The sequence below is a fragment of the Leopardus geoffroyi genome, chromosome B2 (genome assembly GCF_018350155.1).
Source record: "Leopardus geoffroyi isolate Oge1 chromosome B2, O.geoffroyi_Oge1_pat1.0, whole genome shotgun sequence".
In the NCBI taxonomy this organism is placed as follows: domain Eukaryota; kingdom Metazoa; phylum Chordata; class Mammalia; order Carnivora; family Felidae; genus Leopardus; species Leopardus geoffroyi.
The window spans coordinates 146,301,575-146,327,062 of NC_059332.1; the positions used below are offsets into that span (position 1 = coordinate 146,301,575).

Here is a 25,488-nt window from a genome sequence, read left to right on the forward strand (position 1 = left end):
GTGGGAGAGAGTGGAGTATGCAACAGCTCTCCACTGGGCATGAGGGTTACTTTCTGGACCATCTATTGCCCCTGTTATTATTATTGGCAATGTTTTTCCAAACTTCCTTGTATGGCTCATAATAAATAATAGATTCGATAATAATTAAGCCCTACTGGTCTCCCCTTGGGATCTAGTCACATTAGGCTGAGTCAGAGACACTGACAGAGTGGGGACAGATGGAGGTACGGTCGATATTGCAAGTTGGCTTCATCCTGCCACTGGGGATCCTATTGATCACAGCTTGAATTAAATGCTATATGAGACAAGTTGAATAGATTTGGTCCAAGTCTCTGTTGGTCCAATTCATCAGAGTGACCAAGGCGTGGCATACTCATATGAAACTTCATCACAAAACAGTGTATTAAAACTGCTGGGTATTGGAAGAGAGTTTTCTTTGGACTCACACTCCCCTATGTGTCTTGCTAAGTGGACCCATGTATGGTCTCAATTTCTCTTTTTACCTGGGCCATTTCTCAGGGTTGCTTACGCAGCCAATAACCTTAAGAAATAAGGTAATGTTTACCCTCAAGGAAAAGATTTGCTTACTGCTTGCTATAAAAGTGGCAGATGCTTCAAGCTCAATAAATGGTCCTCATCTGCAATGCAAACCCACTGTATGCATGGCATCCATATGGGCCAAAGCACAGCACACTCATGGGATTTGGAGGCAAAGGAAATTGGTGTAAATATGAAAACACTTAAGCAATTTGCTGTGTCGTGAGTAATAAAAGTCCTTCTTCTCTGACCCGTGAGTCTCGTGTCTTCTGACAGCATCCATGATACATTAGCAGGCTAGTTATTAATTTGCAAGTAGATTAAAAATCAACTCCCAGACCCAGTAAGCTCATCCCTGGCTTGAACCACCTATGATATCTGATATAAAGCCCAGTTCAGGCAACCATTTCCATAGTTAATGCTCAAATATAAACCGACATAGGTGTCCTAAAGTTGAAGCTACTCATCCTAGACTGTCTGATGAAAGCAAGAGAAAATCATTAATGTATGAAGGTAAAACGGGGATCACTTCCTTATCTCCGAGAACCTAAAACTATGGATTCTCCTGTAGGGCCTCCACATAAAACTGAAATTCTTCCCTGCAGTTCCAGTTCCCCCAGCACAAAGTCCCTACGAAGGGGAACTGGTACTACCATTGTACGACATGATAATGTGGAGAGGAGACACTGAGTATATGAGATATCGTTATACTCTAGTTGAGGCAAAAGAGTGATTAGGGATACGCCCTGGACAGGAAGGGAATGAATATGGAGTGTTACTAGCCACGGACAATGTATTTTAATTCCAAGCCTGATTTTCAAAAGTGCCATTAGTTGATCGATCCATGCACCAATCGATCAACCAAACAAACAATAACCCTACCCTCTTGGGTGCAGAAAAATAGCAAAAAGACCATTGTTTATAACATTAGGTTTCTGCCAAAGGGGAGGAAAAGCAGGAAAGTACGCACGATTCAGGGAATAAAAACAGTTAAGAAAGGTAATTTTATTTTCCATTGTCAAAACTCCCACAAATGTGAAGCATTTAGGATTCAAAATTCACCTTCAGAAATTTAATAAACAGACCCAAATGTCACAGAACAATTTGTGCACAATTACAAAAGATCGGTCTATTGGCTATTAGTCACTGCTAAAAGCAAACTAAAACAAAGAACTTGAGAAAGAGGATGAAATAACAATTCAGAAGCAGAATTATAAATGTCAGCACCAGATTCCCTCAGAGTTATATCCAGACTTCAGGCGAAGTAGCAAATGTGACCAGTAAACATTCCAGATTTACTGCTTTGTAATGTATAGGATTACAACAAACTGTGCTAAAAATTAGGAAAATCCACAAGCTGAGAAAGTAATTTCATATTCACTTGTCTCCATAATTCATTAAAAATAAAAATAAATGGTTTTTGAGAACAACCACAGACATCAATTTGATGGATGACCATTTCTCCGCCCCTGTGAGCCATGAGGAAAAGGTAGATATGTTTATTCATAATGCTCTGTGTCCTCATGGATAAGTGATGCTGCCAGGGTTTCCTGTTATTCAATTATGTGCAGGCAGAATAAATGCCTGATGTGGAGACTGCTGGGGTTGTGCTTATACTTCAAAACGCTCCATAAAAAAAAAAAAAAAAAAAAAGGTTAAATTTTCAACCTGTCTTATAAATAACATGAAAGAACACCTTTAGAACAATTATGAAAAAAAAAAAATCCACCTCCAAGTCTTTGTTTCAGAGCTGGGACCTTTGTATCCCTCTAGGGTCTTTGTATAGCAGGGCTGGTGGGGGAGGGGGGGCGGGGGGGGGGTGCAGACTCCAGACAGAAAACTGTATGGATGACATCAGAGCAGGTCAAACACTAAGAGCATGAAAACAAATCTATTTTTCCCATTTAAAGAGAATCCCTCAGAATAATTAAAATGAATTCCTACCCAAATTAAATTGCCTTGAAGTTGTCTGCGCAAGGCTTTAGGCATTATAAACTCTCCTTGACTTTGGCCTGCCAGGTTTCCTCAATCAATCATGCAGGAGCCTAAAATTAAATTGAAATGATTAGATCAAGGAAAATCAAATTTTTTGACATTTAGTTTCAGTAATGTGATTATGAAGCTTTTAGTGATATTGTAATTACTTTGAAGCTTTGAGCATATGTTTCTACTGAGAGTATTCCATGGAGAAAAGCTGCATTAGGGAAACAAGTAAACACAGACCCCAGTGAAGCACTGGGGTCCGTGTTTGTTGTAAAATTAAAAGCTATCGGTGGAAAAGAAACAATGCATCCATGTGATTTACACTCTAAACATCCTGCAGAGAGTAACCACTTTAAAATCCCAGCTAATTCCAGAATTAAAATAACAGAATGGCTTCCCTCCAAGAGCAGCATCAGAGAAGCAATAAGGAGAAATAACAGTAAAGACAAAGAACGAAAGAACGGAAGAACGGAAGAACGAAAGAATGAAAGAACGAAAGAACAAAAGAACGAAAGAACGAAAGAAAGAAAGAACACAGGTTATCATTCTGTACTAGCTCCAGTTTTTGCCCAGGAAAATGGGACTAAGATCTCTCCAAAATTAATAAATCTCTTCTCAGAATATGAAACATTTTAATATACAGTACTTTGTCTATGCCAAAATCAAACCATATAATGGCTATGTTTTTCTATTCTTTCACCCAATTCAACACTTACTGGGATTATGCTGATTATGCTGGTTTAGGGGTTACAAAGCTAAATAAGATGAGGCCACACCCCCCAGGCAAATATCTGTAGAGAGTGGATTCTTCAAAGGAGGTACTTCAACCTCTCAGCGACAGAAAGGACAGATTAGAGAAGACAAAAGGAGAGAAGAGACAATGGTCTCCTCTCCTTTGATTCACACTTCCACTTATTCAACAGTTATTTATTAAGTACAAGCATATTCCTTCCCCGGAGAATGAAACAGATAGGTAAACACACAACATGAAGATGAAATGAGCTTAGATCTTTAATCTTTAGCAGGAAAATCATCCCATCAAAATAATCTGAAATAGGGGTGCCTGGGTGGCGCAGTCGGTTAAGCGTCCGACTTCAGCCAGGTCACGATCTCGCGGTCTGTGAGTTCGAGCCCCGCGTCAGGCTCTGGGCTGATGGCTCAGAGCCTGGAGCCTGTTTCCGATTCTGTGTCTCCCTCTCTCTCTGCCCCTCCCCCGTTCATGCTCTGTCTCTCTCTGTCCCAAAAGAAATAAATAAATGTTGAAAAAATAAATAAATAAATAAAATAATCTGAAATACACGAACCTTTTGAAGAAGGATTTGCTCACTCTGATTATCAAAGCCTACCTAATTGTCCTAACAGCTTAAAGATCCTAAGTAGGAAGCAGTGCTAAGGACTTGGTATTTACCTTAGGTAGGACCAGTTTTATTTTTTTATTTGAATTCTCTTCTTACTCAGCCACAGACACCATCACTTCCTACTATCTTAGAAGAGCCCTAATTCATCAAGTTTTGTGCACTGAAAACTGACCACTACCGGCTGTCAAATTTGGTTCCCTGCCCCAAAGGGTCTTGGAATCTGACACAGAGTGTCCATTTGTTGCAGATGTGAAGCTCTTCATTAAATCGGAATAGACCAGATTAGTACTGTCGTAACTGCTGTGACCCAAAAGTGGCCCGCTGCCAAAGTTATCCTTCTGAAACTAAATCTGACCATCCCCCTACCTAGCAATTAGACCAAGTGGCTCCTCAGGACCAGCCTAGCAAAACCTGAACTCTGCAGCACAGAACAGAAAGGTGTCCTGAGCAGACCCCTATCCCTCTTCACCTGACCCCTCCTCCCTTCCTTCTCTGAGCTCCCGTCCACTACTCCCTGTCCTCAGCACAGCCTCCACATTCAAACCCTCACATCTTGCTCCGTTAGGAATGCACTCTCTTTATTTGCCTGCTCAGGTGACCACTCATCCCCACAGGTCCAGCTCAAAAGCTCTTCTCTGAAGGTTCCCCTGGACAAGTCAACACACTTCCATTAGAGCTTCTCTTAATTGCTGATCACTATGTTGCAGGTTTTTACAACACCTTCACCGAAGTGTGACTTCCTCCTTCGGATATGCAGACTTGCCACGTGTATCCGTCCACTCCCTATAACACGAGGTCCCAATAAATGTTTGTTGAATTTAACGTTTATTTTCTTACTTCCTTTCTTTCCAATCCAAATAAACTTTTTTTCTTACAAATCTATTTCTACATCTATTTTAAAAATGTGTCCCATATTTCCCTTAGAGTTTCTCCTAATGTACAATGTATGATTATCTTCCAAATATTTCAGCTAAAACTGCCTCATGAAACCAAATTCTATACTGACATGTTGATTAAAAAATGAAGCAAATCAGGGGCGCCTGGGTGGCGCAGTCGGTTAAGCGTCCGACTTCAGCCAGGTCACGATCTCGCGGTCCGTGAGTTCGAGCCCCGCGTCGGGCTCTGGGCGGATGGCTCAGAGCCTGGAGCCTGTTTCCGATTCTGTGTCTCCCTCTCTCTCTGCCCCTCCCCCGTTCATGCTCTGTCTCTCTCGGTCCCAAAAATAAATAAACGTTGAAAAAAAAAATTAAAAAAAAAAAAATGAAGCAAATCAAGCTCCATAATTTCACTCTTTTTACCCTTCGTAACTTGACTAGAATTTACTTAAAACTTCTAACTGTGCGGGCACCCGGGTGGCTCAGTCAATTAAGCATCTGACTTCAGTGCAGGTCACAGTCTCACAGTTGGTGACTTCGAGCCCCACGTCGGGTTCTCTGCTGGTCAGCACAGAGCCCACTTCAGATCCTTTGTCTTTCTCTCTCAAAAAATAACAAGTAGTAAAAATTTTAAAAATTATTTTAAAAAACAAATAAATAAATCTTCTGTGTAATTTTCAACCAAGCCAGGTTAGTTATTATTTAGGAAGGGCAGTGCAATGTTCAATCATTGCCCAGGAGCATTCGGTGTCTGACATTCATAGTGAAACGGCAAATAAGAAATAAAAACGTACAGTAAATGGTTATTTGCTCCTGCTTTGCCTGATCATGTGTTGTTGTGTGAAGTCATATTTCCTGTCAACAGCATAACAAAGCTTCCCCTGCTCTACAGGATACAAATGAGCGCCTGGTACAGCAAATAACCCAGCTGTAATTCACTGTTTCAGTCCTGGAGTGTAGCCACATGTTCTTTTGCCACCTGAGAAAACTACCTTGAAAAGGGAGTTATGTCCTTGGCCAGCCTCATCAACTAGTCCACAAAATAAATATTAGATTCCTCACATGTGACATTACTACGCTGCCTCTAAATGACCTCAGAAAGGCAAAATCAAGTAGTATCACTGTCAACCCAACGCCCTCTATCTGCTTTCCTTAATTCATAATAAGACGCTTCAAAACCAGCTGTCAAATGGAGAAAGCCTTAATGGTAATGGTGGTAGCTGAAAAGGATCGCCTCAAGATGGCCAAGTCCTAGTCCCCGAAACCCGGGAATGTGACCGTGTGGCCAAATGGACGTTGCAGATGCAATGAAATTACGCGTCCTGAGAGTGTAAGGATCTTGGGAATGTAATCACAGGTGTCCCTATGAGAGGGAGGCAGAGGCGATCTGACCACAGAGAAGGAGACGTGATGTGGCTGCAGAAAGCGAGACTGGAGTGAGGCAGCCAGGAGCCAGGAAGGAGCCTGCAGAAGTCCAAGAGGAATCTTTGCCAGGGCTGTGGGAGGCTGTTCTGCTAACGCCTGACTTCAGCCCCTTGAAACTCAGGTTGGATTTGTGCCCTCCAGAACTGTAAGAGAATAAATCCGTGTTGTTTTAAGCCACCAAACGTGTGATAATTTGCTACAGCAGCAAACAGGAAACTAATACAATGACTGAGTCATGCCTCAAAAGTGTATAAAAAGTAGTGAAATGATGGTGCTAATCTCTGTCTTCCAGAAAACACTACTTCTATGATCAGAACATGAGATTACTGAATGCTATGACTAGTGACTTATCTGACATAATTTGTCACAGAAATACAATCAGTTCTACATATATTACAATGGTGATGCATCTGTCTAACCCTTACCACTGTGTTTATAACATTTATTGCATTTCTGTATTTGCAATATATTATAAGCTTAATGTTGACCATCTGAAAAACACAGAAAACTACTATGCAAAAGAGTCCCACAAATCCAAAGATAATAATTTCGGGGGATACTTTCTGAAATTGTTAGATATAGAATGCTATCTAGTTTTCAGTTATGGTAACTAAGCTCTTACATTATTTTTTTTAATCTTTCTGAACTATTAAAGAATCCACATATACTCATCAGGCTTAGGTCATAATGTAATATTCTAATCATCATCGTTGTTGCTTGAAGACAAAAAAAAAAGTCGTATCACCTTCAGAAATCTGACCTCAAACGGCATCACCTATTAATCTCTGAGCAACTTTGCCAGCATAACTTGTATTCTGTTGGCCACAAAATGATAAAATCCAGACAGGATTTTTAATCAATTTATACACAAAGAATTGTGACAATAGTGACTGGACCCAACAGAGAAGTTCCTCATATGTTAGGTTCCAAATAAAAATTATTCCATAATTCCCCCCCCCAAAAAAAAATAAGTAAAACTATAAAATGTGTGGCAGTGTTGCAGTGTCCAGAAGCAGCCAGGGTATAAAGGCAAGCACGTATACCTGGCATGAGATCATCAGATACTGAGAATAAGACTGTTTGGTGAATTCTTTGGAATCAAGCCGATGAAAAAACACCAATACATTTGACAGAAACTCTGCATGTAGTGAGAAACTGCAGGTGCCACACACATACCTAAAAATGGACAGTGAAGAAAAAGAAAGCTCCAGAGAGGACCACAGCACAGAAAGAAATCCAAAGGCTGGGCATCTCACCAATTCCTAACTGTAGAGTGGGAAGCAAGGATCAGATCTCCACCACATATTCCTGTTTGTATCCAATAAGTACATCTAAATTGCACAGTAAAACATATACAATTCCTATCCAATACTATGATCTCAGGCATCTTCATTGGAAATCATGTTTCCATATTGTCACACATAGTCATGCAGACGGGGAAGGCCTACCTCGGGCACGCTCCAGGTGTTTGTGGTGGCCAGCTCAGATGAGCAGCAGCTTAGGGAATGCTGCCTCAGTTGTATTTAAATCTGTACCTCTCACCACCACCCCCCCCCACCCCCCCGCCAAGGACACACCACAGAGCTGGGAAGGACTCCGTCTTGAACTCCCGCCAGAGTTCAAGCGCAGAAAGAAGCACCTAGAGCATGAAATTTTATTCAGCCTTTATTTCTGCAGGCAGTGTGCCGGACTGTTGCCCGATCCTCTAGCCAGCCACAAGTTCTCATTCCCCACAGCTCTGGATCAAGGAATGAAACAGATCCAGGACCCGATTCCTCAGAGAGCAAAATACAGAAACAGGGCCTATTTACTGCAGACAGCTACCCGCACAGGGTACAGGGAGGGACCCTGGAGGTTCCCAGGCTCATCCTCACTGTGACCCTCAACCAAGTCAAGCCCTGGGGGATCCAGCAGCAAGCAGGGAAAGAGCTCCCCACTTAATTATTCACACGGCAGCTGCTCCTTCAAGCTGAAGAATGAAATGTTAGAATTCCAGCTTCTGAGAAACTCAGGGAACGTCGAAAGGGAAAACAATAAGACCCGAGAAGGGGGGTGGGGGAGTGCAGGCAGCCGCTCCGACACGGCCACCCCCCACCCCCCAGGCAAACTACTTCAGTCCTGTTTGTGCCATTCATACAAAACGAGCTTCAGGTGTCTGTCTTATCTCTCCATGTTCTGGAAAGTGCATCTACTCTGCACAAGGAGCTTACAAAATCACTACTTAGTTACAAAGTGCTTCATCTAAGGTCACCTGGTTTATGCACTGAAATTCCACAAACGTTTAACAAGAGGAATAACTGATACATCCATCGATTAGGTAAATAATGCAATTGCCCCAATTGGAACACTGATAATAGCTCCCTAATCACTATTTTTTTCCATTTGATGAGGGTGGGTTGATAGGGGTTTGAGGGATGCGTAAGGTTGCTGTATATTGTACATAAAGCTTTTTCTCTCTTCCAGTGGTAAGGGCTCTAATGTTAACCTTCATCATGAGGGACCCTGTGCAAGTTTTACAGGAAAAGTAAGTTGAAGAAATCATCAGGAACCTCTCAATACTATCAAAAAATACAAACACTGGTCCAAGGATGATGGTCTCCATTCTTGGCCAGGTGTCTAAGTTGTGCAGATATGGAAAAGGAACCAACCCCTCTGTACACTATTCTAGGTCACTCAGGACCTCAGCTTTAGCGACAGTGTTCTCTCCATGTACAGAAGAAACTATAAGTAGAGACCTAAGCATCATGTACCACACATCAAAGAGGGACACAGAGGGTATCTTTCGAACACACAAAAAATGTTAAGCTTTAGTAACATAAAAAAAAAACCAAAAAAACCACCTTCCTGTCAATGAGAGACATTAAATACATTCTAAAAAAATAAGAACAATTTTTTGTGTTAGAAAAAATGACCCTTTATCAGAGAGGAGTTAACAACATCAAAAATGTCGCCATGCCTGCAAAAGATGTCTCCTCCCCTGCAGCCACCCTGTAGCCACCCTGTAGCTCTCTTGGTGGAAGACGGTCTCCTGCTTGGGAGAAAGCAGAAGCCAGTAACGGTTCCCTGGGCTCGCAGGCACTGTACTCCTGCCACAGACGTCTTTCTAAAATATAATCCGCTCGTAAGGCTCTTCCACGAGCAGTGGCTCACTGACCCCTCTGGGGCACTACAGTTCAGAGCTGGCCTCCGTGACCCCGCTTGCAGACCACGCCCTTCCAGCCTGGTGCAACCTGCTCCCCCGCCCTCCGCCCCATGGCTTGGTCTTCAGCCCCCTCTTCCCTCTCCCTGCGGGGCCTCCGCTCACGTCTGTCCCTCCATCTGGCACGCTGCCTTGGTCTGATGAACTCCTACTAGTCCTTCAGTGCCTCTGGACACAGCGGATCCACCAGGCTTCCGAGCTGCCCCCTCCAGGGCCTCCCTGGAGAAACCTCGGTCACGGCACTTACAAGTGAGGACTGCAAAGCCTTTATCTTCCGGTACACCTTCCACACTAGGAGGTGACCAACAGCAGTTGCTAAAGTCTTGGTTGATTCTACAGGAGGAGCTGATGGCTCCAGACTGACAAGTGTGAGAGTTGACACACAGGCGGGGATCTTTTTTTTTTTAAATTTTTTTTCAACTTTTTTTTATTTATTTTTGGGACAGAGAGAGACAGAGCATGAATGGGGGAGGGGCAGAGAGAGGGAGACACAGAATCGGAAACAGGCTCCAGGCTCTGAGCCATCAGCCCAGAGCCCGACGCGGGGCTCGAACTCACGGACCGCGAGATCGTGACCTGGCTGAAGTCGGACGCTTAACCGACTGCGCCACCCAGGCGCCCCACACAGGCGGGGATCTTAAGGAAAACTTCACACAAAGTTGGTGTCCTGTGAAATGGAACTTGCAGGATGCACAGACGCACTGCAGAGAGGAATAACGTGCAAAGACGAGAGACTAATGATGTGAGCAAAAGAGACGAAAAATTGTGGCGTGCTGCTGCATGTGTGTGCATGTGTGTAGCGTGTCTGCGTTAACATATACACATATCTTTGTAATTACTCTGCTTCTGTTGGGGAGAGGCGGGAATCGGTACCCCAAATGCAGGTCATATCGCGATATGTCCAAGCAGACCGCAAACTCGTCGGGGAGAAACGGTCTCCTAGTTCCCTGCGTCCCCTCCCCACAGGTAATATACACACATTTGCCCTGGACCTGGACCTCCCCTGCATACCACCACCTAGTACCATCTAGTTTTAGAAAGAATTGACACAGAAATCATTATTGTGAGTTGAAATACCTGTTAATCCATATAGAGGAAAGGTTTCCATTTAGTGAAGACAGATACTGGAATAAACCTGGTAGAAGGCTCAGATAATTAGGACATACGGTGCTGGGGGATATATAATAATATCACCGCAATTCTTTTTAACCAAGCCTCTCCCCTATAGGGGGAAGTAAATAATCCAGGAAGGTGAACTGTAACACAAATCAGCCAACTGTCACATAAATCTCCTTCTTTAATTTTACAAAACTTAAGAGAGAAACCATTCAGGTTACTACAAAGAAATCTTTAAAATGAGCTCATTAAATGCAAATTAAAACAGAAACACTGAATAAGCACTGGGCCACAATTAAAGGCTGAAGAAACAGCAGGTAAGAAACAATTCTCATTGATCAAAGAACTAAAAGCGAACAGAATAGAGTATTCTGCATTGAAACTGCTTTCATGAATATGAAGCATTTCGAAGTAAGGAGTTTTTTTTTTTTTTTCTCTCATTTTTCAAAGAAGCTTTGGAGGTAGAAATGGATCTGCATATCTTAACACAAAGTACTTCCATTGTATAATTTTCAAGCAATGAAGCTATGAGGTTTCAAAAAAATGGGGACTTCAAAAAAATCCTTAGAAATCGTTCCAAAATTGAAAGGGGCAGAAGGTCATCATTTTACAGCCTTTGGACCCAAAGAAAAACTGTACATAATTACACAAAATCGTCTATGCAAAGATTCAGTAGAATTTCTTTTATGACACAATTGCACCTCATGGTAAATAGAAGCTTTCAGAGCCTGTCTTGAGTACTTCGATGTAGGGTCACTTTTTGTCTAAAAGTATTGAAAAGGCAAAGCAAGTAGCAATATAAACTTCAACTAGAAAGATAAACTCTGAGACTTTAAAATTCATCACATGTAAGTTTTAAAACAAATATATAGATTTATAGGAAAATAGTAAAGTGAGAGTGTACACTCAAGATAGAAAGAGCATTGTTTTGGGTTTGTTTTTTTTTTTTCTATTTTATTCACTTGTGTATCCCTGACACCTGGAGTGGCACTGGGCACAGAGCAGGTGCTCAATTATTGGATCTGCTTTCATGAAAATAAAACAATATAAAATGAGAAGTGAGGGGAGGGGTTCCTTATAAATTCATTTTAAAAATTAAAATATACTGGTTTTCATTTATCATGAAGGCAAAACTTGAAATATATTATGGGACACAAGGGAGAAATGGGAATTCTTATAAACACTGCCAGCAACGGCAGAGGCACCAAGAACAGTTGTGCAGTTGTGCACTGTTCAAAAGAACTAAACCTGAGCAGGGATGAAAAAAGGGAGGGAGAGAGTAAAAACCCAGTAGGTGTTCTCCTGCGAAGGTCAGTCTTGGGGAAGATGTCTTTTTGAAATTCTTCAATCCTGAGGAGCAGGGCAACGTTTGCTACCTTGTTGTATTGGATAGAAATGTAAAATAGGGTGACTTATTTTAGAAAAATTTAGAAATACCTACAAAAATTCTAAATCTACTAATCCTTTGACTAGAAAATCCACCCGGAAATTGTAATAAGATTTTTACTTTACATATTTGCTTACATATGCAAATAAAAAGATATGAACACAAACATTTCTGATGATAGCAATCTGTAAACCTAATGAATGCTCATTTATTGAAGAGTATTTGCATAATTCGTGTACATCCACAAAATAAAAGAGTAACAGGAATTACTGTGGGGTGGAGTTGTACACTCAGACATGTATGTTTTCTAAGAGATATTAAGTTAAACAATGTACAGATGTGACTATGTTCTAGTTATTATTTTTTTTAAATCAAAAATCTCTTTAAAGAGTAAGACACTGAATTTGAATTTCAATACTGGCAACATTATTGTATACATATGCATTCATTTTAATATCTGATATTACTGAAATACCTAAATCCAGTTCCACAGGAGTTAGAATATACCCAAATATCACTACTAAATTTCAATTTTAAACAAAAGGAATTGCTAACTTTTAAAAGGGTAAAATATATTTTTAATCGTGATGCCAAAAATTACATTTTTCTAACTAGAATTTTCTTAGGCCTTTCAATTCCGTTTTACATTATCTTGATGTCATTCTCCAAACTTCTCAAAGTCATCAACGCCAACTTCAACTAAACTATGTTTCTATGGCTGTCTGGGTCAGGGCATTTAACCTATCAGTCATAATCCAAGTGAGAAATAGGAGTACTTTTGAGACAGTCTGTGTCAAGAAGGAATCCTAGGTTTTAAGAATGTAAAAGAAAGTTTAATTCTATTGGCAGTAAGGTAACAGTCAATCTCCTTTATTCCTATTTTACCAAATTACCTCTTTTTGTTTTTCTTCAAAGTCAAGATTTAAATAAAGTGGAAAAGTACAATTTGTAGTAAAGAAGGTGTAGCAATTAAAGAGAGCATAGGAACGAAAGGGGCAAGTTGTGAGTACCACAATGTCTTTAACAGAAAAAAACAATCCCAGAAATATATTGATGTATATTTTGATCTCCAGCTTATCACTGGGTATAAAAGGCTCTAATACCTTTCCTGGTTCCAAAGTTTGGTCACAGAAACAGGAAACCCATTACTCCATGATATATTTTCAATTGCCTCCACTTTCACTTACCTTCGATACTCCAACACAACCAAATCCAAAATTGGCAATTAAGATTTTTATTAAAATGTGCCCACTGACCGAATTAAGCAATGCAACTAATTGTATAAAATAATTTACTGCATATTGTCCACATGGTTTTTACATGTGAGGGACTTTTCTTGGGAGGGGGCAGGGATTTCACTATTTATGTTGTGATACATATTTGTTTGCACTATGAAAAACAGTATCTGGAGTATGAGAAAAGCATCTTCTAAAATCCACCTTATATTCTCCATGTAATTACAAGTTACTAATAACTGTCTAATCATCAAATACAAAGATCATACTCTTTCCTTCTGTGTCCCTGGATCCCAAATAAACTAAACCGCCTAAACATAGCTCATCCTAACAAAGTTTTTATATAGCCATTTATTAGATAATAATTTGGATTTAAGTAATGATGTTTAGATCTTAAGTTCTTGTCTTTATATTGCTTTACTATAAATTTGTTTCTTTTCAAAGTATCCATGCACTAGATTAAATTGAATTAAAATAAGATTTGTACAGTTATCTTCAAAATATAGACTTTTCCCCCTGTAAAATGCTGACAGGATGGATTTTGAAAATTTTCTTCTACTTGGTTTTCTGAATCAGTTCAGAGTTGTGTTTACAAGTAGATTTTATGTAGCAGTCACCTAAAAAGGCTCAAAAAAAGGTCCATAAAATTTTGTATGAAAAATTTCTAAGAAAAATGTCTTAATTGGATGACTTTCAAAAGTCATTCATCAGAAGTCATACGTGCTCGAAAAGTAAGAAAAATTGGACAGCATCCTTAGGTTTTATCATTGCAGCAAAGACAGTGTCAGTTAACTGGCATGGTTCTCCCAGCAAGTAGAATGTTTTACATTTTAACATTAATTTCCTAAATAAAAGACTTCAGACGAGCTTATCAGTGCATACAAACTTACATATTTTAAAAATCCACTTCTCATCTTTCTCGACAGACCACTTTTGACTTCAGATGTACTCGTCGTACTCAAAAGTATTTTGTAAGTGGCGCCCATCAAAAATAATCCCCAAAGAGGCTCACCAAATCTTCCATACACAATCTAGAGCAAGTCTCTGTCATAACAAATCCCCAAATAACAACGGTATCTAATCATACTGTGCATTAACTCTAATTTCAGAGATTACCGCTAAAAAAAAAAAAAAAAAAAAAAAAACCAAAAACAAAACCCCCAAACCCAAAACCCACAACTTTGGCTTAACAACCCTGTAAGGGAGAAACTTTGCTAACCTTATACATCACAGTGTTTAAAAACAGAAGAACCATTTCCAAAGCTTTAATCACCGAAATGCACCTAGGTCATTTTGTGTTGAGTAATAAGAATTCATTCTGAAAAGAATTAATCCTTGTTATTGTTTACTCTTAATTCTTTCATCTCAGACCTACAATGAGAGATTTAAAAGGAAAGACCGGAGGGAGCAAGACGTTTAAATCCATCCGCAGGGATTTCTTTTGAGCCTAGAGTTTAATGTTTCGCTAGGGTTTCCCCATAGAAAGTCCTACAGACGGTGGGTCCCAATCTGTTCCTAACTGGAAGACAGCTACCAAGGCGCCAGGAGGGACGGATACGCCGGGCGCACGAGAGGAGTCCGCACACCGACCCCCACAGGTCTGGCAGGGCAGTGCGCTCGCGGTGGGAACGCGCGACCCAGCCTTCACCTTGGGAGGTGCAGAGGCGCACACCAGGGTCCCCGGAGAAGTTGTCTCCAGCGGGAAGCCTGTCAAACCACGGGCGGGGTGGGGGCTTAGAACACACACACTTATTCTCCTGGTCCTCGGCGGGCACCGGGAAGCCCGCCGCGCGGGCTGAGCAGGGGCGGACACTGCCGCCCTGCCACTGACAGTTGACGCCGGCGGACACCCTAGAGGTCCCCGTCCGCCGAGGCCCGGCGGGGCGGCGCAGAGAGGCTGTACCTGGCAGGCACCCACGTACCTATCATGGTCACTGGGCAGGTGGAGACTGCTAGGCACGCAGGAGCCTCCGCGCACACCGGCACCCGCCTGTGCCTCCCACCAGTGTGGCTCCGGGGGTAAGTCTTCCGGCCCTTGCCTCCCCTGTGCCCGGCCTTCGGAATGCGCACGCGCCGACGGCGCGCACCAGGGGCCTTCTGGGAGTCGTAGTTTTACCGCGTAGTTTCTCCTCACCCCGCCCCTCTCCCTCCGGCCGCCGGCCGCAGTCCGCCGCCGGCCTTCCGCCGCCATTCGGGATTCAGGCCCAGGAAACGTACGTCACGGGGGAACTGGGCCATTCGGCCTTAGTGTTGACGCGTCGCTTAGCAACCGGGAGGCTTACCTTTGGAAGCTTGTTGCAGCTTTTGCCGCGGTCCTTCGCTCTTCCCGCCCCTCCCCTCCCCTCAACTCCCTTCACCTAGGAGCTGCCAAACATCTGGATCAACCTGGGCGCTACGAGGGGTTGAATTTCTACCAGTATCGCGCCTTTTTACATTTTTTTTTCCCCGAACTCCTTCTCACATCCGTAAAACCCACTGCTTCTTTTACTACACGTTTTATGAGAACAAGACATTTTCTAGGAAGATGGTGGCAGAAAAAGAGACCCTGAGCTTAAACAAATGCCCAGACAAGATGCCGAAGAGGACCAAGCTGCTGGCACAACAGCCGCTCCCGGTGCACCAGCCTCACTCCCTGGTTTCTGAGGGCTTCACAGTCAAAGCCATGATGAAAAACTCAGTCGTAAGTGATCTTCTTGCATTGAATGCACTCGCTCCGAATCAGGGGACACCAGATTATAGATGCTGGCCGGCCCTGTGATGGATTCTGAATCTCTGTCCTGGGTGGTCTTTGGCAAAAATGGCAATTACTCTGCAGATGGTGCCCACCAGAGTGTGCAGGTCCAGGCTAGGTCGTCAGAAAGGATCTCGGGCAAGTGAGGTACTATACTCATTGATAAGCACCTGCCTAATAACTCATGGTTTCTAGACCATCCAAAATTACTCTTAAACTATTTACACGGAAAGAAAAAAAAAAAAGACCCTCTTTCCCTCTTTGATTCCTAATCTAGCCCCACTCCTCAGCAAAGGACCTTATAGAAGGCGAGTTCTTAGAAATCATAAAGTCTTGCAAAATGTGACATGTGCTGACGTGCACCCAGAAACATAAACTCATTAAATCATCTACAGTAAGAAATCTCATCAATTCAACCTAAGAAGTTTTAGAATATCCATACATTTACTTTAACAACCCTCTTTCTTACAAAATAATTTCAGCCTGTAAGAGCACTGATAGGCAATTTAATATGAAGTCTATTTCCAGATAGACCTTTTAAATGATAAATTTAAACAATCCAAGCTTCAGTTCAAGTATTTCTATTACGACAATTCATATTTAATTTCTATAATTGCTATAGTAAAAATATTCTCAATACTATTAGGGGAAAGAAAGGGTTTAAAATGCACACAAGTGAATTAGCTACATGCATGAAAGGTTTTAAAAAAACTTTCATACTTGTTAAGCAGCTTTAAATTTGGTATGCTAAGCCAGGTTTTACTACTGACAGACTAAGCAAGCCCCTGTCTAGGAATGAGATATTAATAATAAATGCAGCTTTCAAATTTGTATAATTTACACTCTGGGAGCATCTGACTTATTGTATAGCAGCTCACTATGTTAAATGAATAGTGTTGTTTTCCAGTATCACATTATCTCTTTTATACAAATGTTGGAAACCTAATACCTTATTCCTAAACTGCATCCTTAAAATACATGAACGAAACAGATTACCTCTAGATCCCTAGGTCAGATTGCCATATTAGTACACAAAATGATATTTAGCTTATTGGAATGTGTGTCACTTGATTTACAACAGGTAAAATTCATGAAAGTAGATTCAATCCCTGCTTGTTGTAACCTGCAATCTTTTTTACATGTTTTTCCCATGAATAGGTGGTCATGGGAGTCCAGATGATTCATTTATCAGCAATATAGAATACGATCACCATTCAAGCTAATTAATTGTTTTTTCTTCTACACAGTATTTGTAATTATAATCTTGGTCATTTTTTCTTTTTTTTAATTTTTTTTTTTACATTTTAAAAAAAAAATTATTTTTGAGAGACAGAGAGAGACAGAGCATGAGCAAGGGAGGGTCAGAGAGAGAGAGAGAGACAGACAGAATCAGAAGCAGGCTCCAGGCTCTGAGCTGTCAGCACAGAGCCCGATGTGGGGCTCAAACCCAAGAACCATGAGATCATGACCTAAGCCAAAGTCTGACGCTCAACCGACTGAGCCACCCAGGCGCCTCGGTCATTTTTTTCAATGTTATATTTTTTCACAGACACATAAAAAATTGGTCATTTTCTCTTTTTTTTCTAAATTTTTATTTATAATCATGTTTATTTTTTAGCATAGCCTTATACCTAAAGTCATAGTTCCTGGAAAATTAAGTATTTCAGTATTGCCCAATATAGTAAATATGCTTATAAAACTAAAATAGCAAGAAAAAATTGATTATGAAGAAGCCTTCTTTATAAACAACCTACATGAGTTAAATATCCTCTGATTTTGCATTTTTAGAGAAAATCTCTTAGTGTTATATCTGTATTTCCATTAAGAGCCTCAGAACAGGATGTGTCATTCTTTCTTTCACTTTATTTAGTGAGAAATTACAATTCATAAATGCAGATATTATCCACATATTCATTCATTCAACCAAAAACTCCATCTCTTTTCCTTTTTTGTTTTTTTGTTTTTTTGTTTTTTTGTTTTTTTTTTTGCTAAGCTAGGAACATTTGGGATCAGCAAAACAAAGTCTCTGTCCTTCGTCCTCCGAAGAAAACTACCACACAATAATAAAGGCTTGATAAAAGAAAGATACCATTTATACAAAAATAACTTCAGGGGTATAGGAAGTGAAACTTTTCATTTTTATCTCCAATATTTACCTTTCACCATTTCTGTCTTCAGCAATGTGAACCTTTTGGCATTAAAAAGTCAGAATACCCCTCTCTCTTTTTAAGATTTTTTTTTTCAACGTTTATTTATTTTTGGGACAGAGAGAGACAGAGCTTGAATGGGGGAGGGGCAGAGAGAGAGGGAGACACAGAATCGGAAACAGGCTCCAGGCTCTGAGCCATCAGCCCAGAGCCTGACGCGGGGCTCGAACTCCCAGACCACGAGATCGTGACCTGAGCTGAAGTCCCGCGAGATCGTGACCTGAGCTGAAGTCGGACGCTTAACCGACTGTGCCACCCAGGCGCCCCCTCCCCCCCCCCCCCCCCCCCCCCCCCGCTTTCTTAAGGTTTATTTCTATTCAGAAAATAACATGCCAGTCTCCAGCTTCTCTTGATTACAACTGCTGTCCAAGTGTGGACACCTATATCGTTTTTCTGGCATTGAGACTTCCCTTCAATTGCCTCTTTCAGAAACTTCCTAATTAAATGAGTCACCATTCCAGTGCTCCTCCACAAAAGATGTATGCAACTGCGCCCCAAAGAGGTCTATGGAGATTCCCAGTGTTTCTTTGAGAATGTTCTAGTAGCATAAATATATACACTTGATCATAAACTGATTTGATCAGATGGGCTGTGCAAACAGAAATCCCTATCTGAACAGTCATATTCTCTCTCTCTCTCTCTCTCTCTCTCTATATATATATATATATATATATGTATATATACATATATATGAATAAAAAATTTATAAAGTAATAATAAGCATAAATGGCTAGGTTTTTAAGACCCAATGTCAAATAAGCTTCTTCCTTTACTTCCCTGAAATTATTATTGCATTCTGTTTGAAAACAAGCAATGACAAAATTCCTGAAGTCAGAGACTAATATCAAATTCATCTTGTTATGTGTGCCTAAAAAGAGTGGTAAGAAATACAGAATTTGAAGATTTCATGTTCCATTTTCCCTGTAAAGGCCTTGTTTCATGGTATGTTGGAGTCTATAGCCAGAAACCAGTAGTTCAGTGTTGTATTGGTTTAATCGCAAATGACAATAGATGCCTTCTGTGCTAATACACTTTATCATAAATCAAGTTAGGCTGTAGGCCCCAGTTATGATGATACAGATTGACTTCAGCTTAAGCTTTATACTGTAGATTTCCTTTTCAACAGGCATATGTTTTATGTTCAAAGCTTAGGGGAATGGGAGAAATAATTCTTTAATGTTACATATGTAGAGACTTTTATACTTACCAATCATATATTCATTCAACACATAGTGGTAATGGTCAACATTTATACATTATATATTAAGGTATTGACTTGGCTGCTTTAACAGAGACCCAATAACAATAGTTTAACTAAAATGGAAGTTGTTTCTATTGCATAGAAAGGTCCAAGTGTGTTGGGCACTGCTTGTATATGGCTTTGTATCCTGTCGGATGATGTCCTCGGTCAAGGTGGGGTCACCACCATCAGGGTCAAATCCCTACCCTCAAAAAGAAAGAAAGAAGCAGCAGCAGCAAGCTCCCTTTTGGAGGCCTGGCCCAGGCACCACACCACACTTTCATTCACATCCCACTGGCCAGAATTTGGTCATAGGCCTATACTTTCCCTTTCTACAAAAACCTATGAAAAACCGACTCTTGCAGGAACTCCCAGGCCCCCACACGTTCCATCAGGAAAAGGGCTAAGAAAGCTATATACCTACAAAAGGGCATAATGTCCAGCACCTACCTCAGGCATGGTGAGGGGGGGTGGGGGAGCACCTGTAAGAAGAGGCAGGAAGAAATGGAGAGCAAGCAGCTTCATCAGAAATGTGTGTCCCAGAAGTTACACTTGTCACTTCTTCTCAAATCGGTTGCGAAAACTTACTTTTATGACCATATCCAGTTGTAAGAGAGGCTGGGAACTGTAGTCTCTGACTGGTAGCTCTATGTCTAGCTGAAACTTGAGGCATTTTATTACTGTAATAAGGGGAAAAAGGAATAGTAGCAGTGAGCGTGGTAATTAGAAGTGTCCACCGCCTTAGGGTGCCTGGGTGGCTCAGTCAGTTCAGCGTCTGCCTCTTGATCTTGGCTCAGGTCATGATCTCACGGTTCGTGGGTTCGAGTCCTGTGTCAGGCTCTCTCTCCCTCTCTTGGGATTCTCGCTCTCCCTCTGTCTCTCCCCCTCCCTCTCTCTCTCTGTCTCTCAAAATAAACTTAAAAAAAAAAAAAAGTGTACACCACCAGTGGTAAATATGCTCTGTTGCTAGTGAAGAAAAGGAAATAAACAAGCAAAGTAATTGCAGGACATGTAAATACATGTCCGTCCGTGGTAAGGCTTAGAAATAGTTGCTCAGCACGGTGGAAGTACTAATGATGAGGGGACCTCATCACCTTTTGTCTGGGCTTTTACAATATTCATCCAAACTGGTCTCTAGATTCCATCCACCATTTGGTTGTTTGCCTCAAGCGTCCATCAGTATTACGACATTCATCTTCCCAGTAAAGTTCCCCTCTTATCGCTGCTCAGAGAAAACCATGGCACCTCCACCAGACCAGCAAGGTCTTCTGTGATGTAACCTATTCTAAGGTTTACTTTCATCTCCCTCTATTCTCATTTCCTTCCACCAAATTGAACACAAACCTTTCATTGTTGCGATTTCACTTATCTTGTACCCTCTGCTCAAATGCCCTCCTTCCTACATATCTGCGCGCGCCCGGGCACACACACATTCCTTCACACATTATGTAACGAATATCTATTGATCGCTGTGCCAAATGCTGTTTAGGTGCTGGCAGTTGAGCAGTCTAGAAAAGGCAGAACCCATGCTGTCAAGGAACTTTTATTTTTGTGGCCAGCTAAAATGCCAACTGCTTCAAGAAGACTTCCTAATTCTCCCTCTTTGTCAACCAAGATGGAAAATTATCCTTTGCTCATTGTTTTCTACTGTGTATGATGGTTATTTTTGGCTCATGTTTTGTCTTCTGTAAATTTCCCTTGAGGGAAGAACCCATGGCTAACTAATTTTTTTTATCCTAACCAGTACCTAATAGTGTACTCACTAAGTATCTGATGAATGAAGGTAAGCAAGTCTACCCTTCTTGTCTCATCTTCTGCCTCTTTCTTATTGCCCTAATTGTTATATGTCTTTTTCTTTTTAACCACCCTCCCCTGATTTAGGAACTCAGACGATCTCTTTAAAATTCAGCCAGATCATGGCATTTCTTATCTCAAACACTTCAACATCTCCTCATTCCTAGTGAAAGTTGAAGTTCTTCCCCTTTTGTAAGATCCTAAGTAATCTGGCACTGTTACGCTTTTTAAAAATTCTTTTAATGTTTATTCATTTTTGAGACACACACATATATGTATATATGTATATGTGTATGTATACATATACACGTACACATATACATATATATATTTGGGGAGCCTGGGTGGCTCAGTCGATCTGACCTTAGCTCAGGTTATGATCTTGCAGTTTGTGGGTTTGAGTTCTGCATCATGCTCTGTTCTGAGAGCTCAGAGCTCTGTCAATGGACACAAATTGTGTCCATATTTTGGCTATTGGAAATAACGCTGCAATGAACATATGGGTATCTATACCTCTTCAAATTATTTTTTTAAATTTTCTTTGGATGAATACCTAGAAGTGGAATTGCTGGATCATATGGTAGTTCTAATTTCAATTTTTTGAGAAATCTCCATATTGTTTTCCATAGTGGCTCCACCAACTTACATTCCTAGCAACACTTACGAGGGTTTCCTTTTCTCCAGATCTTCCCTACACTTCTTATATTTTGTCTTTTCAATAAGAGCTGATCTCACAGGTGTTATGAAGTGATATCTCATTCTGGTTTCGACTTGCATTGCCCTGATGATTACATATTGAGCATAGAACATTGAACAGCTTTTAGTGCTCCTGCTGGCCATCCATATGTCTTCTTTGGAAATATGTCCATTCAAGTCCTCTGCCCATTTTCTAGTTGGGTTTTCTAATTGTTTTTGATATGAAGCTGCTCAAGTTCTTTATATATTTTGACTATTAGCCCTCCTTATTTCATATATTGTTTGCAAATATCTTCTCCAATTCATAGGTTGCCTTTTCATTTTATTGATGGTTTCCTTTGCTGTCCAAACGCTCCTTGGTTTAATGCAATTCCATTTGTTTATTTTAGCATTTGTTGCCTATACCTAAGAAGACTGGTCCAACAAATATAGGTAAAACCTATGTCAAAGAGCTTACTGTCTATGTTTTCTTTTAGTGGTTTTATGGCTTCAGGTCTCGCATTCAAGTCCTTAATCCATTTCGAATTTATTTTTGTATATGGTATAAGACAGTGGTCCAGTTTCATTCTTTTGCATGTACCTATCCAGTTTTCCCAGACCATTTATTGAAAAGACTACATCTTCTCCATTGTATCTCTTTGCCTTCTTTTTCATAGATTATTTGGCCATATGTGTGTCCATTTATTTCTGGGCTTTCCATTCTGTTCCATTGATGTGTGTGTGTGTGTGTGTGTGTTTGAGCCACTAGCATACTGTTCTGATTACTGTAGCTTTGTGGTATTTTAAATCAGGGAGCATGATACCCCTTGCTTTGTTCTTTCTCACAATTACTTTGGCTATTTGTGACGTTTTGTGGTTTCATACAAATTTTTTGGATTCTTTTTTCTACTTTTGTGAAAAACTTCCATTGGTGTTTTGAGGACGATTGCACTTATCCATAGATTGCTTTGGGTGCTGTGGGCATTTTAACAGTATTGTTCCAATTTATGAATGTGGTATATCTTTCCATTTATTTGTGTCATCTTCAACTTTTTTTTTCATCAGTGTCTTATAGTTTTCAAAGAATATGCCTTTCACATTTTTGGTTAAATTTATTCCTAGGTATTTTATTCTTTTTTTTTTTTTTTTTAATGAAGTGCATACATAAGGGTTTTTTTTGTTTTGTTTTGTTTTTTTTTTTTAATTTTTTTTCAGCGTTTATTTATTTTTGGGACAGAGAGAGACAGAGCATGAACGGGGGAGGGGCAGAGAGAGAGGGAGACACAGAATCGGAAACAGGCTCCAGGCTCTGAGCCATCAGCCCAGAGCCCGACGCGGGACTCGAACTCACGGACCGCGAGATCGTGACCTGGCTGAAGTCGGATGCTTAACCGACTGCGCCACCCAGGCGCCCTAGGGTTTTTTAATTTTTTTTAAAGTTTATTCATTTTGAGAGAAAGAGTGAGTGTGGTGGGGGCGGGGGGGGGGCAGAGAGAGAGGGAATGAGAGAGAATCCCAAGCAGGCTCTGTGCCAACAGCATGGAGCCCAGCGTGGGGCTTGAATCCACAAACAGTTTGGGCTTGAACCAAAACCAAGAGTTGACAGCCCAACCGAGTGATCTACCTAGATGCCCTTAGGTATTTTATTCTTTTTGATGCAACTGTACATGGGACTGTTAATTTCTCTTTTTGATGGCTTATTCTTAGTGTATAAAAATATGACTGATTTCTGTTAATTTTGTATCTTGCAACTTTATTGAATTCATTTATTAGTTCTAATAGTTTTTTGGTGGAGTCTTTAGGATCTTCTATATATAGTATCATTTGGTGGAGTCTTTAGGATCTTCTATATATAGTATCATGTTATCTGTAATTTCATTTTCCTTATCAATTTGGATGTCTTTTATTTCTTTCTTTTGCCTAATTCCTCTGGCTAGGACTTCCAATATTAAAAATGGTGAAAAAAAAAAAAGTCGACATCTTTGTCTTGTTTGTGATGTTATAGGAAAAACTTTCAGCCTTCCACCATTGAATATGATGTTAGCTGTAGGTTTGTCATATATATGGCTTCTAATTATGTTGGGGTACATTCCTTCTTTTCTTACTTTGTTGAGAGTTTTTTTTTTATCATAGGTGGATGTTGAATTTTGTCAAATTCTTTTTCTGAATCTATTGAGATGATGACATGATTTTTGTTCTTAGTTTTGTTAATGTGGTTTCTCAGGGTGATTAATTTGTGGATGTTAAATCATCCATGCACTGCTGGAATAAATCCCACTTGACTGTGGTATATAATCCTTTTAACACATTGTTGCATTCCATTTGCTAGTATTTTGTTGAGGATTTTTGCATCTATATTCACCAGGGATATATTAGCCTAAAATTGTCTTTCTTTTTGTGGTGTCTTTCTCTGGTTTTGGTGTCAGAGTTATGCTGGTTTTGTAAAAATGAGTTTGGAAGTATTCCTTTCTCCTGAATTTTTTTTAAGTTTAATTTATCTTTTTGAGAGAGAGAGAACATGTGCATGAGCAGTAGAGGGGCAGAGAGAGGAGGAGAGAGACAATCCCAAGCAGCCCCACAGTGTCAGTGTAGAGCCCGATGAGCGGCTTGAAGTCACAAACTGTGAGATCATGACCTGAGCTGAAATCAGAAGTCAGGCACTTGAAGCTGTCTGGTCCTGGACATACATACATACATACATACATACATACATTTATTTATTTATTTATTTATGAGAGTTTTTGAATTAATTAGTCAATTGTATTACTTGCAGTCTATCAATATTTTCTAAAATGTTTTTCAATGTTTATTTAATTTTGAGAGAGACAGAGACAGAGAGCAAATTGGGGAGGGGCAAAGAGAGAAGGAGACACAGAATCTGAAGCAGCTCCAGGCTCTGAGCTGTCAGCACAGAACTCTTTGTGGGGCTAGAAACTATGAACCATGAGATCATGAGCTGAGCTGAAGTCAGATGCTTATCCTACTGAGCCCCTCAGGTGCCCCAGTCTATTAATATTTTCTATTTCTTTGTGATTCAGTCTTGGAAGATAGTGTGTTTCTAGAAATTTATCTACTTCTTCTAGATTTTCCAGTTTGTTGATATAATTCCAATTTGTTTTGATCCCTTTGTGTTTCATGGTGTCGATGGTAACTTGTCTTTCATTCGTGATTTTATTCGGGTCCTCTTTTTTTATTGATGAGTCTGGCTAGAGGTTTATTAATTTTGTTTATCTTTTCAAAGAACCAGCTGTTAGTTTCATTGATCTTTTTTCTATTGTCCTTTCAGTGTCTACTTCATTCATTTCCACTCTGATCTTTATTATTTCCTTTCTTCTACTAACTTCTGGCTTTGTCCTTTTTCTGTTTCCTTCGGGTGTAAAAGTTAAGTTGTTATTTGTTATTTTTCTTGTTTTCTTGAACTAGTTCTGTGTTGCTATGAACTTCCCTCTTAGAACTGTTTTCACTGCATCTCCTAGATGTTAGAAAATTGCGTTTCCATTTCCATTTGTCTCAGGGTATTTTGTGATGTTATCTTTGATTTCTTCATTAACCTATTGGTTGCGTAACAACATAGTGGTTAGCCTCATGTGTTGGTGAGTGAGTGTGTGTGTGCGTTTTCCAGTTTTCTTCTTGTAATTGATTTCTAGTTTCACACCATTGTGTTCAGAAAAGATGCTTGATATAATTTCAGTCTTCTTAAATTTAGTGAGATCTGCATTGTGGCCT

The 25,488-nt window shown here is 40.4% G+C and overlaps 2 protein-coding genes across 3 annotated transcripts in view; one reads left to right on the forward strand and one right to left on the reverse strand.

Moving 5' to 3' along the window:
- PRKN (parkin RBR E3 ubiquitin protein ligase) overlaps positions 1-15,172 on the reverse strand; it is a 1,352,534-nt gene extending 1,337,362 nt beyond the window's left edge. For both annotated transcript variants that reach the window (XM_045500229.1, XM_045500228.1), the window contains exon 1: positions 15,038-15,172. In XM_045500229.1, the coding sequence (XP_045356185.1) occupies positions 15,038-15,044 (7 nt within the window). In that variant the 5' untranslated portion in view covers positions 15,045-15,172. The remainder of the gene's footprint in view (positions 1-15,037) is intronic.
- A 133-nt stretch (positions 15,173-15,305) lies between these two features.
- The window catches only part of PACRG (parkin coregulated), a 510,247-nt gene continuing 500,064 nt past the window's right edge, over positions 15,306-25,488 (forward strand). Inside the window, exon 1 of the mRNA XM_045500232.1 lies at positions 15,306-15,795. Within this exon, the coding sequence (XP_045356188.1) occupies positions 15,640-15,795 (156 nt within the window). The 5' untranslated portion in view covers positions 15,306-15,639. The remainder of the gene's footprint in view (positions 15,796-25,488) is intronic.